Here is an 18685-nt window from a genome sequence, read left to right as displayed (position 1 = left end):
CGCTCCTGTCTCTTTAAATGGTGGGGTCAGCGGGCCGCCCCTGCAGCTGCTGCCTGGGTGGCCCCGCGCGCCGCTATTGAGGGGCGAACCAAGATGGCGGCGGCTTTGGCTCTGTGAGGAAGACGGAAGAGGCGGTGGCAGCGGCGGAGGAAAGAGGTTTCCAATAGCCTGGGGCGCTCGGCTCCTGGGGCTGTCGGCGTCTCCCGCGCAGGGGAAGCAGCTGCGGCAGGGGCAGGCGCCTGTCGGCGTGGGACACTCGAAGCAGGAGAGCGGAGCGGAGCCGCCGGCTGCGGTGGCAGGGCCAGGTATAAGGAAGGAAAACATGGCGGCGGCCGCCTGAGGAGGCGGCGGCGGCGGCGGCGGCGCGGGAAGCGGCTTCGCGGACGACATGGTGGAAGCGGGAGCAGGACAGTGACCGGCGCCCCGAGTTGGCACCGCGGCCGGGCGGGAGGCTGCGAAGAGCTGCGCGCCCCCCTCGGGACGGCCGGGCTGGCCGGGGCTGGACAATAGCGCCGAGGCCCCGGAGGCGAGGAAAGGCGGGGGCCCACAGCTCTGCCCGGGAGCGGGCCATGCCGGCGGCTGCGCGGCCCCGCGGCGGCCTGCGGCGGCAGTGAAGCCGGGGAGCCCTCCGCTTGCGGCGTCTTTCCGCCTCGGCGGCCGCCTCGCCGGCCCCTCTTCCTGGGCGACTCCGGCGGGGCCTCTGCCCCGGCCCCTGGGCGGCACGATGACCGACACCAGGCGGCGGGTGAAGGTTTACACGCTCAACGAGGACCGGCAGTGGGACGACCGGGGCACCGGGCACGTGTCGTCCGGCTACGTGGAGCGGCTGAAGGGCATGTCCCTGCTCGTCCGGGCCGAGAGCGACGGTGAGTGACCCCCCTGCGCGGCGGGACCCGCCTCCCGGGTCCCCTTTGGGCTGGGGGCCCGCTTCCTACGAGGACGGAGGGGGCGCCCGCCGCCTGGGATAGGGCGGGCCGCCGGTCCCCCGGCCCCGGCGCTGCTCGGCGAGCGGTGGAAACGTTCTTGCTCCCAGCGCCCGGCGGCACCTGCGGGTACGAGCGGGGCCCGGCGGGTTCGGGCTGTGCCGCGCCGCCTGGGAGTGAGGGGAGGTCGGAGCGGACCGGGAGTCCGGGCCGGGCGGTTCTTGTGCGCGACAGTGACCTTGAGAAAGGCCCCGATCCATCCGACCTGCCGCCGCCGCTCACCCGCCTGCGAAGCCGGCCCGCAACCCCGCTCGGAGCTGGGGCGTTCTCCGCCGTTGCCCTCTTGGGAGAACACTTCGCTCCGCTTTTTTCTTTTTTTTTTTTTTTCCCTTTTTGAGCACTTGTGCTACATCTTTCTGATCCTGTTGCAGGTGGGCTACCCTGGATCCACGGTTCAGGCACCTCTACACACCGTAGAGGAAAAGTGCTCCTTTGCTGTGAGAAAGTAGAGTCGGGTTCCGCACTGTTAGTTTCCTTTTCAGTAGCAGTGCGGAATCCCGTGTGTGGCTTCCCTGTGTAAAGGTCTTGCAAGTTCGGAATCATTCGATGCCAGCTGTTTTGATTGCTTAAAGGTATATTCGTTATTTGGTTCAGTTAACAGGTGGGGGAAAGTTGGCAGATAATCTTTAAAACCGTTCGAATCTGCCCTAGGCTTCCAATATTTGGAAACAGCCCTCAAGGTTCAAAGACCAAGTTGTTAAAAATAAATGAATAAAGGTTTCACCTTTTTAAAGACTTTCTTTTGTGATTGCCAATTCCCTCGGTGACCTACGGTGAATTTCACTTAAAGACAATGTTCGTGTCAGGTAAAACTGTTTTCAAATTGCTTTTAAAATTTTTTTCCTTTTTATTGAATTTGCTGGGGTGACACTATTAACAAAATTATACAAGTTTCAGGTGCAAGACTTTTAATTGGACTCTACCCAGAATTCCACTTACATAAAAAACAAAGACTCACCCTTGTGTAATTGAAGATTCTAGGAACATTGATTTTCAATTTGAATGGAAGAATGGTAATTTGGAGTATATTGCCAACAGGTTAGCTAGGTTAATATGGCTACCAAAAATAAAACTGGAGAAAAATTATTTCCTTTTGGTGACATTTTAAAGGATTTTGAATGCATTGGGTATATTTTTTTCTGAGGACTATTAAAATATAAGTTTGAATGTCAAGTGTTAGTGTATGACTTTTAACCTCTACATTTTGGGATGCTTGGGAAAATTTTTACATAGTAAATTGGAAGGCATGGGCTTTGTTTGTAGGTTCAGTTAACTTTTGAGATGAAAGCATGAGTAGATTTGCCATTAAGATTCTGAAATCTTACAATGTGAGACAAAATCCTATTTCACATCATGTATTTAGTTGGGCTAAAAGTCTTTAAACTGTTTTTAAGCATTAAATCTCAAAGTCATAAACGTCTTCTATGTATGTGGAATCATACTCTTTTAACATAATAATATGGGAATCCCTCCCTTCCCCCTCATTTTTATTTTCACTACTTTAGAAATAGCCCCAAACCTCCTCCCTCCCTTTGGAAGGTTTGGGATCTAGTAATAAGGCTGGTTGAATGGCTGAAACAATGGACTTAACTTATTTCATCTCTTTCCCTATTAGAGAAAAATTAACTGATGTACACTTGTTAAATTTACATTGTAAAGAAAACTAAATCCAAAGAGTGGGTTTAGAAAATTGTAAATACTTGTGAAATATTGTTGTAAATAATCTTTAATTTGATGAGTAGTCGGGGTTTTTTTCTAACAGGAAAATTGCAAATAGGAATAACCAATTTTTTTTTTTGAGTGCCTACTATGTGCCAAAGACTCTATTGGTATCCTCTGGTATAGGACCTATTATTAGCTGTATTTTACAGATAGGAAAACTGAGGTTTAGAGAGGTTTCTTAACAACTTAGTTAAGAAGCAAGGTCAGTGTTCAAACTGAGTTTGATTGAGATATCTAGTCTATGACTTAAAACTAGTATCAATTATTTTATTATCATTAATTGTTCAGTCTTAAATTCCCATATTGTCTACTTGCATTTGCTGCTTTATGCTTAGATTCAGACTTATCTCAAAGAAAATGAAAAAAAAAATTTAGCCTGAAGATTTTATCTATCTACAAGCCACACATGGGAGTTTTTGTATTGACTGCTAGTTGGGGTTATCGGTTATTGTGTGCTTTCCTCATTCTCCATTTAAGATCATTGAGAAGTTTCTTTTTATTGTGATGAATAGAAAGTATTTACGATTTTCTATACAGTGAGTCATTTATCTTGTTAGAGTAGCTTAGACACTCATCTGAAAATCAGGAATGCAATTTCTGAATGGAAATACTCTGGCCTCCCAATTACAGGGCACATCTGTCTGGGTAAGTATGCTCTTTCCCCATGAAGCTGAGTGGCTTGGCTAATCTGTAGCCCATTTTACCTTGAAAAGGATAGATGTCCCAACAAGCCACTGAGCCCATTTTCTGCATTGCATCCTTATTCAATAGGTTCCTATTGGCAAGAGATTGTAGGAACATGTATTTTTCTTAAATAAGATAGTTTACCTCATTTCATAAAGTATTTTTTACATTTCAGAATAGTTTTATCTATTATCTGACTGGACTATTTCAGAGTTTAAAAGGTTACATTCTCATTGTAAATCAATAAAAAGTTGATTGAAATTCTCAATGAGGCATGAAGAAAATGAGACATGGGGAAATGTTTTGGTCAAGGTAGCACTGCTAACTAATGGTAAAAATTGGAGTTCTGTCCTGCCACTGGTAGAACTTGGTTGCCTCTACTCCTACTATAATTAGAAAAGGAGGTCAGAACACTTTGGGGTGGGAAAGTCTGTCTTGTTTTGGCTGCTGTGGTGAGAGAAATGAACAGAGAAAGCATCAGTTTTTTGTTTTTGTTTTTTCTCACCAGAGTAGTGAGGATATTTTTCCAATGATTTCAGAGAGAGTGAGTGGAAGGAAGGGGGAAGGAAGAGAGAAATATGTTAAGTGACAGAGACACATCAATTGGTTGCCTCCCACATGTGCCTGGAGGTGGGGAGGGCAGGGATCAGACTTGCAACTGAATGGAACCTGAGACCCTCCAGTGCACAGGCTGATGCTCTAACCCAGGGGTGGGCAAACTTTTTGACTCGAGGGCCACAGTGGGTTCTTAAACTGGACTGGAGGGCCGGAACAAAAGCATGGATGGAGTGTTTGTGTGAACTAATATAAATTCAAAGTAAACATCATTACATAAAAGGGTACGGTCTTTTTTTTTTTTTTTTTTTTTTTAGTTTTATTCATTTCAAACGGGCCGGATCCGGCCCGCGGGCCGTAGTTGGCCCACGGCTGCTCTAACCACTGGGAACGCCGGCCAGGTGGCATCGGCATTTTTCATTGCTATTCTTATAAATCTTACATACAGGAAGCATTTCAGATTTAGCTACCAAGAAGAGCTTAGTATCAGTACAAAGAAATAGTTCATTTGAAAAGTTGATTTAAATACTTTTTTTCTTGTGTAGACCTATATTGTAGAAAATTAATAGGTTTAGGATAACCAAACCCTTATTTATCATCTGTTGCAGGTGATAAAGTTTTGAGGGGCATTAACTATATTGGATATAGTTGATGGGGAGTGTAGTGAAGACTTGACATAGGTGTGGCCTATGCTACCGATGTTTTTTCCTAACCCATTTCAGTTTTTATATATCACCTGTAATTTGGTGGACCACAAAATCAGGAAGAGAGGGACTTGGAACACAGACCTGCTATAGGTATAAAGCATTCACTAGTCTATCCAGATGAGATTTGGACTTCCATTAACTCGTTTTTGGTGGTGGTTTTTCTTACCAATGAAGCATTGTACCTGAGCCCCTGCCCTTAGCTTTGAGTATTGATAAGAACTATATACTGGAAAAGCCTAGAGCAGTGGTTCTCAACCTGCGGGTCGCAATCCCTTTGGGGGGTCGAACGACCCTTTCTCAGGGGTCGCCTAAGACCATCGGAAAACACATATATAATTACATATTGTTTTTGTGATTAATCACTATGCTTTAATTATGTTCAATTTGTAACAATGAAATTGGGGGTCACCACAACATGAGGAACTGTATTAAAGGGTCGCGGCATTAGGAAGGTTGAGAACCACTGGCCTAGAGGTTTAACTGCTTACTCAGGAGTGACAAGGCTGGAGCTGTTCATTCTGAAATAACCTTAAGTGTTTATCCAAATCAAAAGTAAGGATGAGACCTAAGATAATCCCATACTGCCTGAATCTGATTGGTTATTGGTTGATATTAAAAATAGAACCACAGAAGTTATAGAGACTGTAATATCTCAGTTCTCCAATAAAAGGAAATAACTTATAAATAAATGAATTTTCTAGCTCAATAAAACTGTATACCAGAGATTAAAACGCAACAATTTTCATGTAATGTTTCTTAAATATATGCTTGAATTTTTTTTTAAGCAGTGTAATGAGCCTGTTAACCTTTCATTTGTAATGTGTTTCTGGATCATCATTTTCAATACTAATTTTTCTATTATATTTACCAGTACAGTGATGCCAGTGAGGTGATACTCTCTTCATGCCCTAAAAAAACAAGAGTGCTAATTATTAATTATGTACTAGATACTAGGATAGGCATTTTAATATAAATGTTCAGTTATTACAACATCCCTATGATGAGGTATTATTTTTTCCAACCATAAGTCTTGGTGTATTGAATTTTTTTAAAAATCCTCACCCAAGGGTATGTTTTTGTTACATACACACACACACACACACACACACACACACACACACACACACACACAGAGGAAGGGAGAGGGATGGGGAGTTAGAAACATCGATGAGAGAGAAACATCGATCAGCTGCCTCCTGCACACTCCCCACTGGGTATGTGCCTGCAACCAAGGTACATGCCCTTGACTGGAATCGAACCCGGGACCCTAGAGTCCTCAGGCCGACGCTCTATCCACTGAGCCAAACTGGTCAGGGCTAAGGATATGTTTTTATTGATTTTAGAGAGAGAAAGGGAGAGAGAAACTTCTATCAGTTGCCTACCATATGAACCTGAAACATTTTGGTATATAGGACAATGCTCCAGCTAACTGAGCCACACGTCCAGGGTGTATTGGTTCTTTGATTGGATAGTTGTGGTCTTTTCCTGCACCCAGCAAGAAATCTAGATTTATTATAATGTAAAATCTTTTCATTTTAAAATTTTTACATACGTATATGAATATGTTTGTTAGACTAGGAATCAAACAAGCTATCTGTGGGCTGCATCCAGGCTAATTTAAACTTTTTGGAATGATAATTTGGTCTGCACTACCAACTACCCTTCACCCCACCTCTGGGAGGTGTTTGTTTTGATGAGGTTTATTGGGGCTTGGCAACAGGATACAAAAAGAAAAGAAAAAAGCTCTCACATTGCATTTTATAGGAGGAACCAAGGTATCGGGAAGCAGGGAGGAAACATTTTTAACTATACTCAAAGTGTACTATTTGTTTTATTGTGAGTTTTTCTTGCTGTCAATGTATGACTGCTTTGACCCATAATTGTCTTGGTGGTGTTCTGAGTGGCATTTCCCCTCTACTACCATTGTTCCCCCATTTCCTGAATGTAGTATAGACCTCCTTTTTGTCAGTATATTTGGTGCATCTGTTAGTGTCAGGATACACAGATCTATCTCATCTAAAAGTAGAATAATATTCCACTGTATGTTTAATTCACACAGTCATTGTTTGTGGCACTTCTCAAAACTTTTTCCTCAGGACACCTTTATACACTTAAAATTGAGGACCCCCAAACGCTTTTGTTTATGTAGGATGTATCTATTGATATTTACCATATTAGAAATTAAAACTAAGACTTTCAAGAGCTTTTCTAAAAAGAAATTTAATGAAAAAGAGTTATTATTTTATAGTTTTACAAATCTCTTTAATGCCTGGCTTAATTTTTTTAAAAGATTATTCTCCTCTTCAGTTAGCCTGTTACAATATCACAGTACGGACACTAAGAAAAATAAGGATAGAAAATTCAAATCACCTTTTAGTAATCCTATATAATAAAAGCCTAATATCGTGTCTGGTTGACCTGTCGGCTGTTCAACCAATCAGAGCGTAATCCTATATAATAAAAGGGTAATATGCAAATAGACTGAATGGCAGAACAACCGAACAACCAAAGCATAATATGCTAATGATATGCTAAGGCTGCTCAACTGCTCACTATGATGAGCACTGACCACCAGGGGGAAGACAGTTGACCGGTGTACCAGTCGCTATGACGTGCACTGACCACCAGGGGGCAGACGCTCCGACCTGTAGGTTAGCTTGCTGCTTGGGTCTGGCCCATCGGAGAGCTAGACAGGCTGGATACTCCCTGGAGTCCTCCCATAGTCCCTTCCCCGGCTGGCCAGCCTCCCGTGTCTCTCCCCACCCCGGTCGTGCACCAGTGGTGTCCCTTGGCCTGGCCTGCTTCCTTTTGCAATCCAGGACCCCTCGGGGGATGTCGGAGAGCCAGTTTTGGCCCAATCCCACAAGGGGAGCACTGATCAGCCAGAAGCGGGACTCATGGCTGGCGAGCGCAGCGGTGGTGGTGGGAGCCTCTCCTGCCTCCGCAGCAGTTGAACATCCCCTAAGGCAGTCGTGGGCAAACTACGGCCCGCGAGCCGGATCCGGCCCGTTTGAAATGAATAAAACTAAAAAAAAAAAAGACCATACCCTTTTATGTAATGATGTTTACTTTGAATTTATTTTAGTTCACACGAACACTCCATCCATGCTTTTGTTCCGGCCCTCCGGTCCAGTTTAAGAACCCATTGTGGCCCTCAAGTCAAAAAGTATGCCCACCCCTGCCCTAAGGGCTCCCAGACTGTGAGAGGGAGCAGGCCCCGGGCTGAGGGGATCTCCATATCGCCCCCCCCCCCACGTGCACGATTTCATGCACTGGGTCTCTAGTATAAATATAATTTTGATTTTCCAGACCCCTTAAGATTCCCACACTTTGAGAACATCTGGCACAGAGACCCCCACACTTTGAGAACATCTGGCATAGAGATTGTTTCTAGTTTTTTATTATTACAAACACTGCCAATGACGTCTTTTTTTTTTTTTTTTAGTGTTTTTATTGACTTCAGAGAGGAAGGGAGAGGGAAAGAGAGAGAGAAATTTCAGTGATGAGAGAGGATCTAGGACGGGGGTGGGCAAACTTTTTGACTCGAGGGCCACAATGGGTTCTTAAACTGGACCGGAGGGCCGGAACAAAAGTATGGATGGAGTGTTTGTGTGAACTAATATAAATTCAAAGTAAACATCATTACATAAAAGGGTACGGTCTTTTTTTTTTTTTTAGTTTTATTCATTTCAAACGGCCTGTGGGCCGTAGTTTGCCCACGGCTGATCTAGGATCTGCTGCCTCCTCTACGTTCCCCACTGGGGATCAAGCTCACGGCCAGGCACGTGCCCTACCAGGAATTAAACCATGACCTCCTGGTTCATTGGTCGATGCTCAACCAGCACCGGCCAGAGCAAACGTTTTTAATTTTGATCATTATTTTTCCTTTCGGTTAGGTTGAGCTTTTGTGCAGTTTCACTTTTAACGAAGCATTACTTATTTAGTTGCCTTAGTTCTATGACACTAGACCTCTTGCATCTTCTGAAATGTTACAAAGTAATCCAGTTGTTTTGTTCACTCTACTGTCTTATTTATGTAGATTTCTAGAGATGAATTTTTTTTTTAGGGCATGATATATTTCAAAATAGGTTTTTTGGGGGATGTATTTTCTCATGGAAACCATGTTGTAAGTGTAATTACATGCCATGATTCATCTTTAAAAAGGAAGTTTGATTCATAATATACCTAACATACTCTGATTTCTTTGGGAAATAATAGAATACAATTTTTGTTCTGGTAGTTAAAACAGTACAAGAATATTTACAAAGTTAGTTGAAGACTTTTGATAAGCGCCCTTTTCTCAACTGTCTAGTTACTATTTGGGATGGGTAAAGCAGCTGTTAAGTGTTATATGAGAAGAAATGGAAGCTTTGGGTGAGAGACAGGTGCAAAGAAACCTGCTTCTTCTCAAGCATTTTGGGCCAGAACCTGACATTAGATTAGTGTTTTGGGGGTTAAACGAACTGGTTGACGAGGAAAAAGAAGTTTAGTTTTAAAATTTGCTTTTTGTCACAAAGCAGTAGTTATTTTCTAAATATCATGAGTCTTATGCTACTGCTGGTGGGAGAGTGGGGGGATCAGAAGTGTGCAAATTAGCTTACAATGAGATAAATTATTTGAAGATGGAGAAGTGTGGTAATTCCTGTAATAAGAAATTTCCTTAGCTGAAATTGTGTGTGCATCAAATGTTCAGAAAAGAAAATATGTGTGTATGTAAAGAATATATCGTTTTGCTGCTTTGCAGTTACATAATGGAATATATTTTCTTTTGTTTCCTAGGCTCTCTACTTTTAGAATCCAAAATAAATCCTAACACTGCATACCAGAAACAACAGGTAAAAATATGAAGATGTGTTTTATTTTGCATATTATCTTCTCAGTTGGTGATTGGATGAAAATTTACTCTCTGATTCCTTATAATGAAAAATTAAGAACAGATTACAACATACTTTGCCAGTCTAATTCTAAAATACAATTTCTATCAATGTTTAGCATATGAAACAATCATTCTAAATTTAAAAAAAAAACTTGATTTGTATTAAGCCAAGTTTATGTTCCAGGTAGTCTAGCAGGTGAGCTTCGATACTCAAAAGGTAAAACAACTCAGTTTTATTGTTTCTGCCTAAAGTGTAAAAAAACTAAGTGGCAACTGATGTAATCATCAGCCATTAACACAAGTCCTTCGTTGTTGTAGATGCTAGTGCAGAAGAAATATTTGTATCCCTCTACAACAAATCAGTGTAGATAAGAATCTGATTTCTTCATTTTTAAATTTTTACTTATTGATTTGAGAAAGAGAAAAAGAAACATTGATTTGTTGTTCCATTTAGTTATACATTCATTGGTTGATCTTGTATGTGCCCTGACCAGGGTTCAAATCTCCAACCTTGGCATATTGGGACGATGCTCTAACTAACTGAGCTACTAAGATTCCGGCCAGGGCAAGAATCTGATTTCTTACATAGCCTGAAGAGGACTTTATACTGATGTTACAGTTTTTAAGGCAACTTTCAATTTGAGTATATTCTTTCTTGTATTTTTCTGATATGTAAGAGATACCAGAAAGTAAATCTTTCCCTCACTTAGTACTACTAGCACTATCGACAAATGGTATTAATTTAGAACTCACACACATATTGCTCTACAAAGCCAGTGAAATCAGTATCAGTTTCCTCATTGCCCTGAAGGTGCAGAGATAAAATAAAAGTGCTTTGCTTCATCACCAGCACTAAAATACTGCTAGAAGGAAGTCAGTATTGTCTTTATTTTGTACATTAATTGATGCCTAAAGATTGCGACTTGCTTGAAAAGACACAGAGAATACATAGGAAAGCTGATACTAACTCCTAAATTTACTTAATGGTGATTTATTTGTCCCAAAACATCGGTACAATATGAAACATTTTTCTAGTAGTTTAATGGTCTTTGTTGTATTTAGTGTTTTTAAGAAAACTTTAGGTTTGATTTGAGTGGTTGGAGACTAGACTATTTGGCTTTGATATTTCATACTTAAATACATAAATTCATGTTTTGAGGTTTTAGCTGAAATGTAAAAGCATATCCTAAGAAAAAGGAAAGATTGAGTCTATTTTGAGGATGAATGAGCAAATCCATGTCTATTAATGATTAACCTATTGATTAACAGGCAAGGTGATTTGATGAAAATTAGGCTCTACAAGGAAAACAGAAGGGCAAGTTGTAAAAATTTTCTAACTTCCAAATTGCCACATGGATAATTAGCGGATGAAATCTCCCAGTGATTCTGAATATACATTGTAGCAGAGCAGTTGCTTATAGTTTTATTAAATCTATCTTATATACTAATGTGATGGTTTTAGATTTGTTCCAGTGGGTGCTATCGCCACTTTTCATAACAGTTTGCATCAGTACTCATTTTAAAGTTGAAGAAACTAAGGCTCAGGGAGAGAATTTCTGGCATGTTGATCTTATAATGTTCATGTAAATTATTTTGAACCTGAACAGCTACTCATCAATATGGAACAGATTACCTGCCTGGGATCCATGATCTCTAGAAGTTCTTGAAGATAGTAAAGAGGGGGATTTGAGCTATTTTTAAAAATTCTAAATAAGATTATAGATTTCCACTAGTCAAACCTCAGTTCTCAAACGTCTCCCACCTTTAGCAATTTGGTTCTCAACCAAGTTGTTCATGGAAAAACATCTTGGTTGTCGAACAAAATTTCGGTTCTCGATCCAACAACACAATCAGTCATGTGTCTTTCAGGAGTCAAAGAAGAGAATGTGGGAGTATGAGTTTACTGCTAAATCTTGCGTTGTTAACATCTCAAGAAATTGTGCCATGAATATTTTTGGGGGTTTTTTTTTGGCTTTTGTTGCTGATTACTAAATATATACAGTAAGTCACCATGGATCTGAAGAATCTTAGGTTAGTAATAGGAGAAAAGTGAAAAGGAAAGTTGTAAGAACAACAATAGAGCTTAGATATGTACTGTATATAAGAAAGGTTACGATGGAATCATTTGGGGGTCTGGCAGATTAATTCAATTTACATTATTTCTAATGGAGAAAAATGATTCAGTTTTCAAACAAATCGCTTCTTGAACTGCCTTCCAGAACCAATTAAGTTAAAAAACTAAGGGTTCACTGTATTAGTAATGCTGCACAGCCTGATCAAGTGTACACTTCTGGCTAACATCACTTTAGTTCAGTGAGAGAATATATTGGTCTTATGATGGACAGTTACATACTTGACTGAACAGAGTTAATATGCAAGTGTAGCAGACAAATTTTTAAACATGGGATCCATTTATGTATAGTAAGAAGTGTCTTTGATAATGAAAAGTATTAGAAACTGGCACAGTGTTAATAGATATCCTTTAAGGTACCTTAAATATAATCTAATCATGTTTCCTCCTCAATACAGGAACTTTTAGTACCCTAATAGATGCTTAGCCAGCCTTTGATCGGCTCTTTCCAGTTTCTTATCAGTTGGATTTAAATGTAACTCTCCCTAGTGTCCTTCAACATTTCATAGACTTCTCTCAATTGGAGGACCCTTTTTTTTGAAATGGTTGATTGCTGTGAAACAGTGTGCATGTCAGTGTGCAAGTTTGAGAAGATACCTAGACCCTATAAATATTTTATTATACCATGCATATTGTAGAACACACATTATTTTATATTACAGGGGATATAAAATGGTCTCTGTGTTTTAAGTGTAGTGTCTTGCTGAGATTATATCTTAATAAAAACTGTTGATTGAACTTACTGTTATTAAAAAAAGTGAGTAAGTGTAAAGTGGTGGTAGGACCTTGCTTCTTGAACCACAACACTGGTGCATGTTTAAAAACTGTCTAGATGAATACTCACATACTACACATTTAGCCAATAGTTCATGGGCCCCAGATAAGGAGCACTTGATGTTGACAACAGGAGGAGGAGCTAGGTTTAGCAGTCCCATCCTCATAACATGCCCTAGTTATTAAATGCTCAGACTTTTCTCTGAGCCTAAATTGTAACTTAATGTGCAAGCATAGGACACAGTGCTCACCCTGTATTTTAGCACACTTAGTTCGTATGCTCATTTTGTCATGCTTTCCATATATTGGTTAAGTTTCTAAAGAGAAAGTTTTCAAGTGAAGTATAAAAAGGCATAGTTAATTACTGATACCAGTGTTTCAAAAAGTAAAAATGAGTACTCTTCTCAATTCTTTGTTTTCTTAATTTGCTTTATACTTCGAAGCAGTTCGTGGTAATGTATGTTAATAATTCAGGCTTCTTTTTTTCTTCCAAGGATACTTTGATTGTGTGGTCGGAAGCTGAAAACTATGATTTGGCCCTTAGCTTTCAAGAAAAAGCTGGATGTGATGAAATTTGGGAGAAAATATGTCAGGTAATTTTAAAAACTAGAAAACCAACATATTCTTAAGTATTTTGTGGGGGGTTTTTTGCTGTGCTTTCAGCTAATGCCCAAGATTTTAAATAAATCCTATACACAAGCATTTCATATAGATCTTTTATATTTACTGCTTTCTGTGAAAAGCTTGAATTATAGAAAAGTTCAGTTTCTTGACACCAGATATCCAGCCCAGACAGACCTTTGCTATATGCCAGAGTTTTCTATTTATTTATTTATTTATTTATTTAATTTCTTACTGATTTGAGAGAAGTTGATTTGTTGTTCCACTTATTTATGTATTCATTGGTTGATTCTGGTATGTGCCCTGACCAGGGATTGAACCCACAATCGTGGTGTATCAGGATGAAGCTCTAGCCAACTGAGCTACCCAGCCAGGGCTGGATGCCAGTTTTCTATTCAGCTGCCTTTGAGAGCTCATCCATTAGGGCTCACTTGCATCTCAGGTTTAATAATTCAAAACCAAACATAATCTCACTTAGATCTGTTCATTTTCCTATATCCCTCATCTCATCTGAGTAAATGCCATCCACTTGCTGAAACCAGAAACTTGAAGGTTGTGTTTATCCTTCCTTTACCCCTTATATTCATTCAGTTGCTCAATTCTAAATCTTAAATCCATTCACTTATCTTCATTTTCACTATCACAGTTTACTAAGCCACCATCATTTTGCTGTTTTTTTTTTTGCTTTCATCTTGACTGGTCTTTTCAAATCTATAACATAGCTAGAGTGGCCTTTTTAAAAATGCAAGTCTGATCATATCACTCTTTGTTCAGTAACCTTTGTGGCTCTTCACTATTTCTTCAACTTCATCTTGTATGTTCTAGTTGATTCTGGACTTTCCTAGTGACAAGTACCTCAGTCTATAATCTCCATAATTTATTGTGAATGCATTTTATGTGCTCCAATGATTTAAGTCATTGGCTCTTGTTATGGACTCATTTAGACCATTGCATCTTAAGGATAGTTTCTCTATCTCTAAAATTTCTTTTAGATGGAGAACAATCGAGCAGATTCTTTAATTCAGTGGTTATCGAGGTTTAGTCCTCAGACCGGCAGCATGAGCATGGTTTATTTTTGTTTGTTTGTTTGTTAATGTTTTTATTGATTTTTAGATAGGATGGGAGAGGAAAAGAGATAGAAACATTAATGATGACAGAATCATTGATCAAAGAATCATTGATCAGCTGTCTCCTGCATACTGGGGTTTGAGCTTGCAACTCCCCCTACTGGGGATCAAGCTCACAACCCGGGCATGTGCCCTGACTTGGAATTGAACCAGTGACCACGTAGTGCATGGGATGATGCTCAATTCACTGAGCTACACTGGCCTGGTAGAGCATGGCTTTTATAAGAATTTTAGGTCAGATTTTCTCTGTAAAAGGCGAAAACTAAGTATTTTAGACTTTCAGTTTAACAGCTATTCAAATATGCTGTTTTAGTGCAAAAATAGCCATAGATAACACTTAAATAAATGGGAGTGGTTCTCTTCATATAAAATTTTATTTACAGAAACAGGTGGTAGGCCAAGTTTGGCTATAGTTCATCAACCCTTGCTTTGGGCAATTCTATTGCACCCTGAAATTTGAGAGCCACGGCCTTAATAGAAGCTACAGTGTCCTTGAGACCGTTTTTCCTTAACTTACAGAATTTATCTCTGCTATGCATTCTACTCAGCTGTGTTTTTCAGAAATTAACTTACCTGTCAAGCTGTCGCTTCCTTCTAAGAGACTAACATCTAAATGCCTTCTTTGTTTTCTGTTCCATTACATTATTTTTATAGCATATTCCTCAAGGTTTTGTCCGTAAAGTTCTCTCAAAAAAGGTGAAATTAATGAGCTCAGGTATGCTAAAATTATTAGCACCCATTCAGACAAGTTTTGTTCTCGTTCACCTTTCTGAGTTGAGCAGTCACACCCTGGGCACAATCTTCTATTAAGCCAATATTTAACTCAAACCTGCACTCAATCTGTTGCTCTCCTTTAATACAATTGTCTAGTTTTTACTGTACTTTTCCTTAGTCATCTTCATTTGGGGCACAGCTAATATAGTAATTGTATGCTTTCCTAGGAATCACTGGCTATTTAATGTTCTTTTCTGACCTTCTCCAACTTTTACATAATGTGTTCAGTATTTTGTTTCTAAGTCACTCTTTTATGATCCTGTTTATACTTTTCAATCATATTTCTGGATCCTGGCGTATACTAGGGAATTCATTGTATTTTGCACTCTCTGAGATCTTACATGTTTCTCAAGATCTCACCATTTTTTGATCTAGAAACCATTTTCTAGTATACTCTTTGATAGCAGTTATGTTTGGGCGCATCTCTTTTCCCTTTTATATTTTTTATGGCCTTCACATTCTCATTATCTTCTTGTCCAGACTGCTAAAATTTATACTTTCTCTTAATGAAAGCTCTTTGCTAGTTATACCTTTTGTTTCCATTCTTCCGTTGTTTAAGTAAGACTGAAACATATTTGTCAAATTTTACAATTCCATCTTAATTCCCTGAGCAGATCAAATTCCAAGAGTATCTTAAGTGCAGACCCTTTTCATTCATTACCTTCTTAAAGGTTATATTTGCAAATTACCTCAAGAAGATAGCATTTTCATTACAATAAAGGCTCTTGTTCCTTTTTTAAAAAAAAAATCAAATGCTACCATTTTTTTTTTTTTTTATAGGTAAAACCATGGCTTGAAAATTAGGAATCTAAAGTTATAATGAGAACTTATGTAATTAACAAATCCAGAGCTAAACTTGAGGTCGTGCCAGGTACAAGCTGTAAATGTGCCTAGCCTCCTGTGAGTGGTGCTGCCCACTGGGTTAAGGTCAAGATGATATCACCTTATAGCATATTTCAAGACATATTCCAGGCCTTCTTCCCTTCCAATATTTGTCAACAATAGCTTTTTTAAAAACATTTTTATTGATTTTTTTAAAAAAGAGAGGAACGGAGGGAGAGAGACAGACAGACATTGATTTGTTATTTCACTTATTTATGCATTTATTGGTTGCTTGTATGTATCTTGACCAGGGATCGAACCTGCAGCCTTGATTTATCAGGATGACACTCTAACCAACTAAGCTACCTGACCAGGGCACTATCTCTTAACTATGCTTAGTTAGCAATTTAAGTTTCTTGGCCATTTCATGTAAGGCCTAATTTTTCCATGCTTCCACCATTCAATTTGGCCTATTGGGCAACTCTAGTGGCAGTTTTGCCAAGAGAGCAAAATAGTTTTTTTTGTTTTTTGTTTTTTTTAAAATATATTTTATTGATTTTTTACAGAGAGGAAGGGAGAGAGATAGAGAGTTAGAAACATCGATGAGAGAGAAACATTGATCAGCTGCCTCCTGCACATCTCCCACTGGGGATGTGCCCGCAACCCAGGTACATGCCCTTGACCGGAATCGAACCTGGGACCTTTCAGTCCGCAGGCCGACGCTCTATCCACCGAGCCAAACCGGTTTCGGCGAGAGCAAAATAGTTTTGTTTCAACGTATGTCTTTGACCTTTTGTAAAAATACTGTTTTACCTTAAAATGTATTTAGCTGTGAAGAGTTATCTTTTTATAATTAAAGCCCTTACACTGACATAAATTTGGGGTTTTATGACAAAATTAAGGACTTCTTCTGGAGGATCATGAAAGGTTTATGTATGTAGACAGGAAAACTCTTCTGTGGTTTGGTTATCTAACTTTTAGTAGATATTCTTGGGGATAGCAGGTTGTGTGGTTCCATTTTTGTATGGGTGCACTTGTTTCCCACTCGGTTTTCTTAATCATATTTTTGGATCTACCAACCAGTGTGTACATCACATCAGTGACCCACTTTGGTTCAAAGCCATTTTGTATATGCCCTTTGGCCCTTGATTTTTTATAATTGACATTAAGTATTTTCTTTGTTGCTTACAGTTATATATATTGTCTATGGTTTCAGCATTATGATATTTGTTTGAATTTAACTCAAAGCTTAACTTTGAGGAGTTTGATGACTAGCCTGGAAGCACAGTGCTATGAGTGTTCCTGAGACTTGCCCTGGTCTGTTGTAAAAGAGGGCCATGGTTATAAGATGTGAGTGGATGTTTCAATATCAGGCCTCTACACTGAGGGTCTGAAGGTAGGGTCTACAGAGCACTCTGTTCACAGGTAGGTTAGCATATCCTAGAATGTTTCTGTTATTGGTAAACCTTGCACTTATGATCTCATTCCATATCTTAAAATAGAAAGTATATATTATTTGTAGAAATGTAACTTAGGAAAGTAGGCAATTGGAGTCTTAAACTTGAAAATTATCATCACAGTTTTTTTCATGTTTTTATTGATTTTAGAGAGAGGAGGGGAGAGGGAGAGAAACGTTGATGAAAGAGATGTTGATCTGCTGCCTCCTGCACACACAGCCGCCCAACGCCCCCCTCCCCAGGAATTAAGCTCACAACCCAGGCATGTGTCCTGACCGGGACTTGAACCAGTGACCTCCTGATTCATGGGTCGATGCTCAACCAGTGGGCCACGCTGGCTGAGCTTATTATAGTTTTCTTAGAACATCTCTTGTATTTATGTAAGAATATCATTTTAATTTGCTTGATTATCTTGTCAGCTATCATAAATCTGATTTAATAGGTTCAAGGAAAGGACCCTTCAGTGGACATCACTCAGGACCTTGTAGATGAATCTGAAGAGGAGCGTTTTGATGATATGTCATCGCCAGGTTTAGAATTGCCATCTTGTGAATTAAGTCGTCTTGAGGAAATTGCAGAACTTGTGGCATCATCTTTACCTTCCCCCCTGCGTCGTGAAAAACTTGCACTAGCACTGGAAAATGAGGGTTATATTAAAAAGCTCTTAGAGCTTTTTCATGTATGTGAGGATTTGGAAAATATTGAAGGACTGCACCACTTGTATGAAATTATCAAAGGCATCTTCCTCTTGAATCGAACTGCTCTTTTCGAAGTTATGTTCTCTGAGGAATGTATAATGGATGTTATTGGATGCTTAGAATATGATCCTGCTTTATCACAACCACGAAAACACAGGGAGTTTCTAACAAAAACAGCCAAGTTTAAAGAAGTGATTCCCATATCAGATCCTGAGCTGAAACAAAAAATTCATCAGACATACAGAGTCCAGTATATACAAGATATGGTTCTACCTACCCCTTCAGTCTTTGAAGAAAATATGTTATCAACACTTCACTCCTTCATCTTTTTCAATAAGGTAGAGATTGTTGGTATGTTGCAGGTGAGTTTGATCATTTTTTTCCTACTTAAAACAATACCCGTTGGATCAGTAACATTTAAACTTTTAATTGTCTTCAGCAGAAATAATTTTGTGATCCTTTTAAATAACTAAGTTTTCTTTTAACAGTATGCCCAGTGTCAGGTCTGGTGTTTTAGGGTGCTTGTATCAAAATGGCCTAGGCTGCAATTTTCTGGATTCTGCACAAAATACGATTCAAAATCTCTGAGCTGGCCAGTAGTCTGCATTTGTAACACTCCTGAAACCAAAAAACCTCTCAATATCATATCCCATAGCATGTGAATTAGTCTACTCTAACTGAAATAGAAGTCTGCATGGTGGAAAGGTTTGTGAGTTGCATACTTCCCGTTTTTTGTTTCTTTGATGCCCATGAT

At 39.7% G+C, this 18685-nt stretch overlaps 1 protein-coding gene across 7 annotated transcripts in view; it reads left to right on the top strand.

The window, feature by feature from the left end:
* The first annotated feature begins 692 nt into the window (after positions 1-692).
* The window catches only part of PPP4R3A (protein phosphatase 4 regulatory subunit 3A), a 43878-nt gene continuing 25885 nt past the window's right edge, over positions 693-18685 (top strand). For 4 of the 7 annotated variants that reach the window (XM_036315668.1, XM_036315650.1, XM_036315678.1 and 1 more), the window contains exons 1-4: positions 693-866; positions 9431-9486; positions 12927-13025; positions 17676-18293. In XM_036315668.1, coding sequence (XP_036171561.1) covers positions 725-866; positions 9431-9486; positions 12927-13025; positions 17676-18293 — 915 coding nt within the window. In that variant the 5' untranslated portion in view covers positions 693-724. Of the gene's footprint in view, positions 867-1419; positions 1556-1640; positions 1790-9430; positions 9487-12926; positions 13026-17652; positions 18294-18685 lie in introns of those variants that run through there. The other 3 variants (XM_036315698.1, XM_036315707.1, XM_036315688.1) reach the window with 3 other exon arrangements.

This window comes from Myotis myotis, unplaced genomic scaffold, assembly GCF_014108235.1.
Source record: "Myotis myotis isolate mMyoMyo1 unplaced genomic scaffold, mMyoMyo1.p scaffold_m19_p_1, whole genome shotgun sequence".
In the NCBI taxonomy this organism is placed as follows: domain Eukaryota; kingdom Metazoa; phylum Chordata; class Mammalia; order Chiroptera; family Vespertilionidae; genus Myotis; species Myotis myotis.
This window is presented reverse-complemented; position numbering and strand designations above follow the sequence as displayed.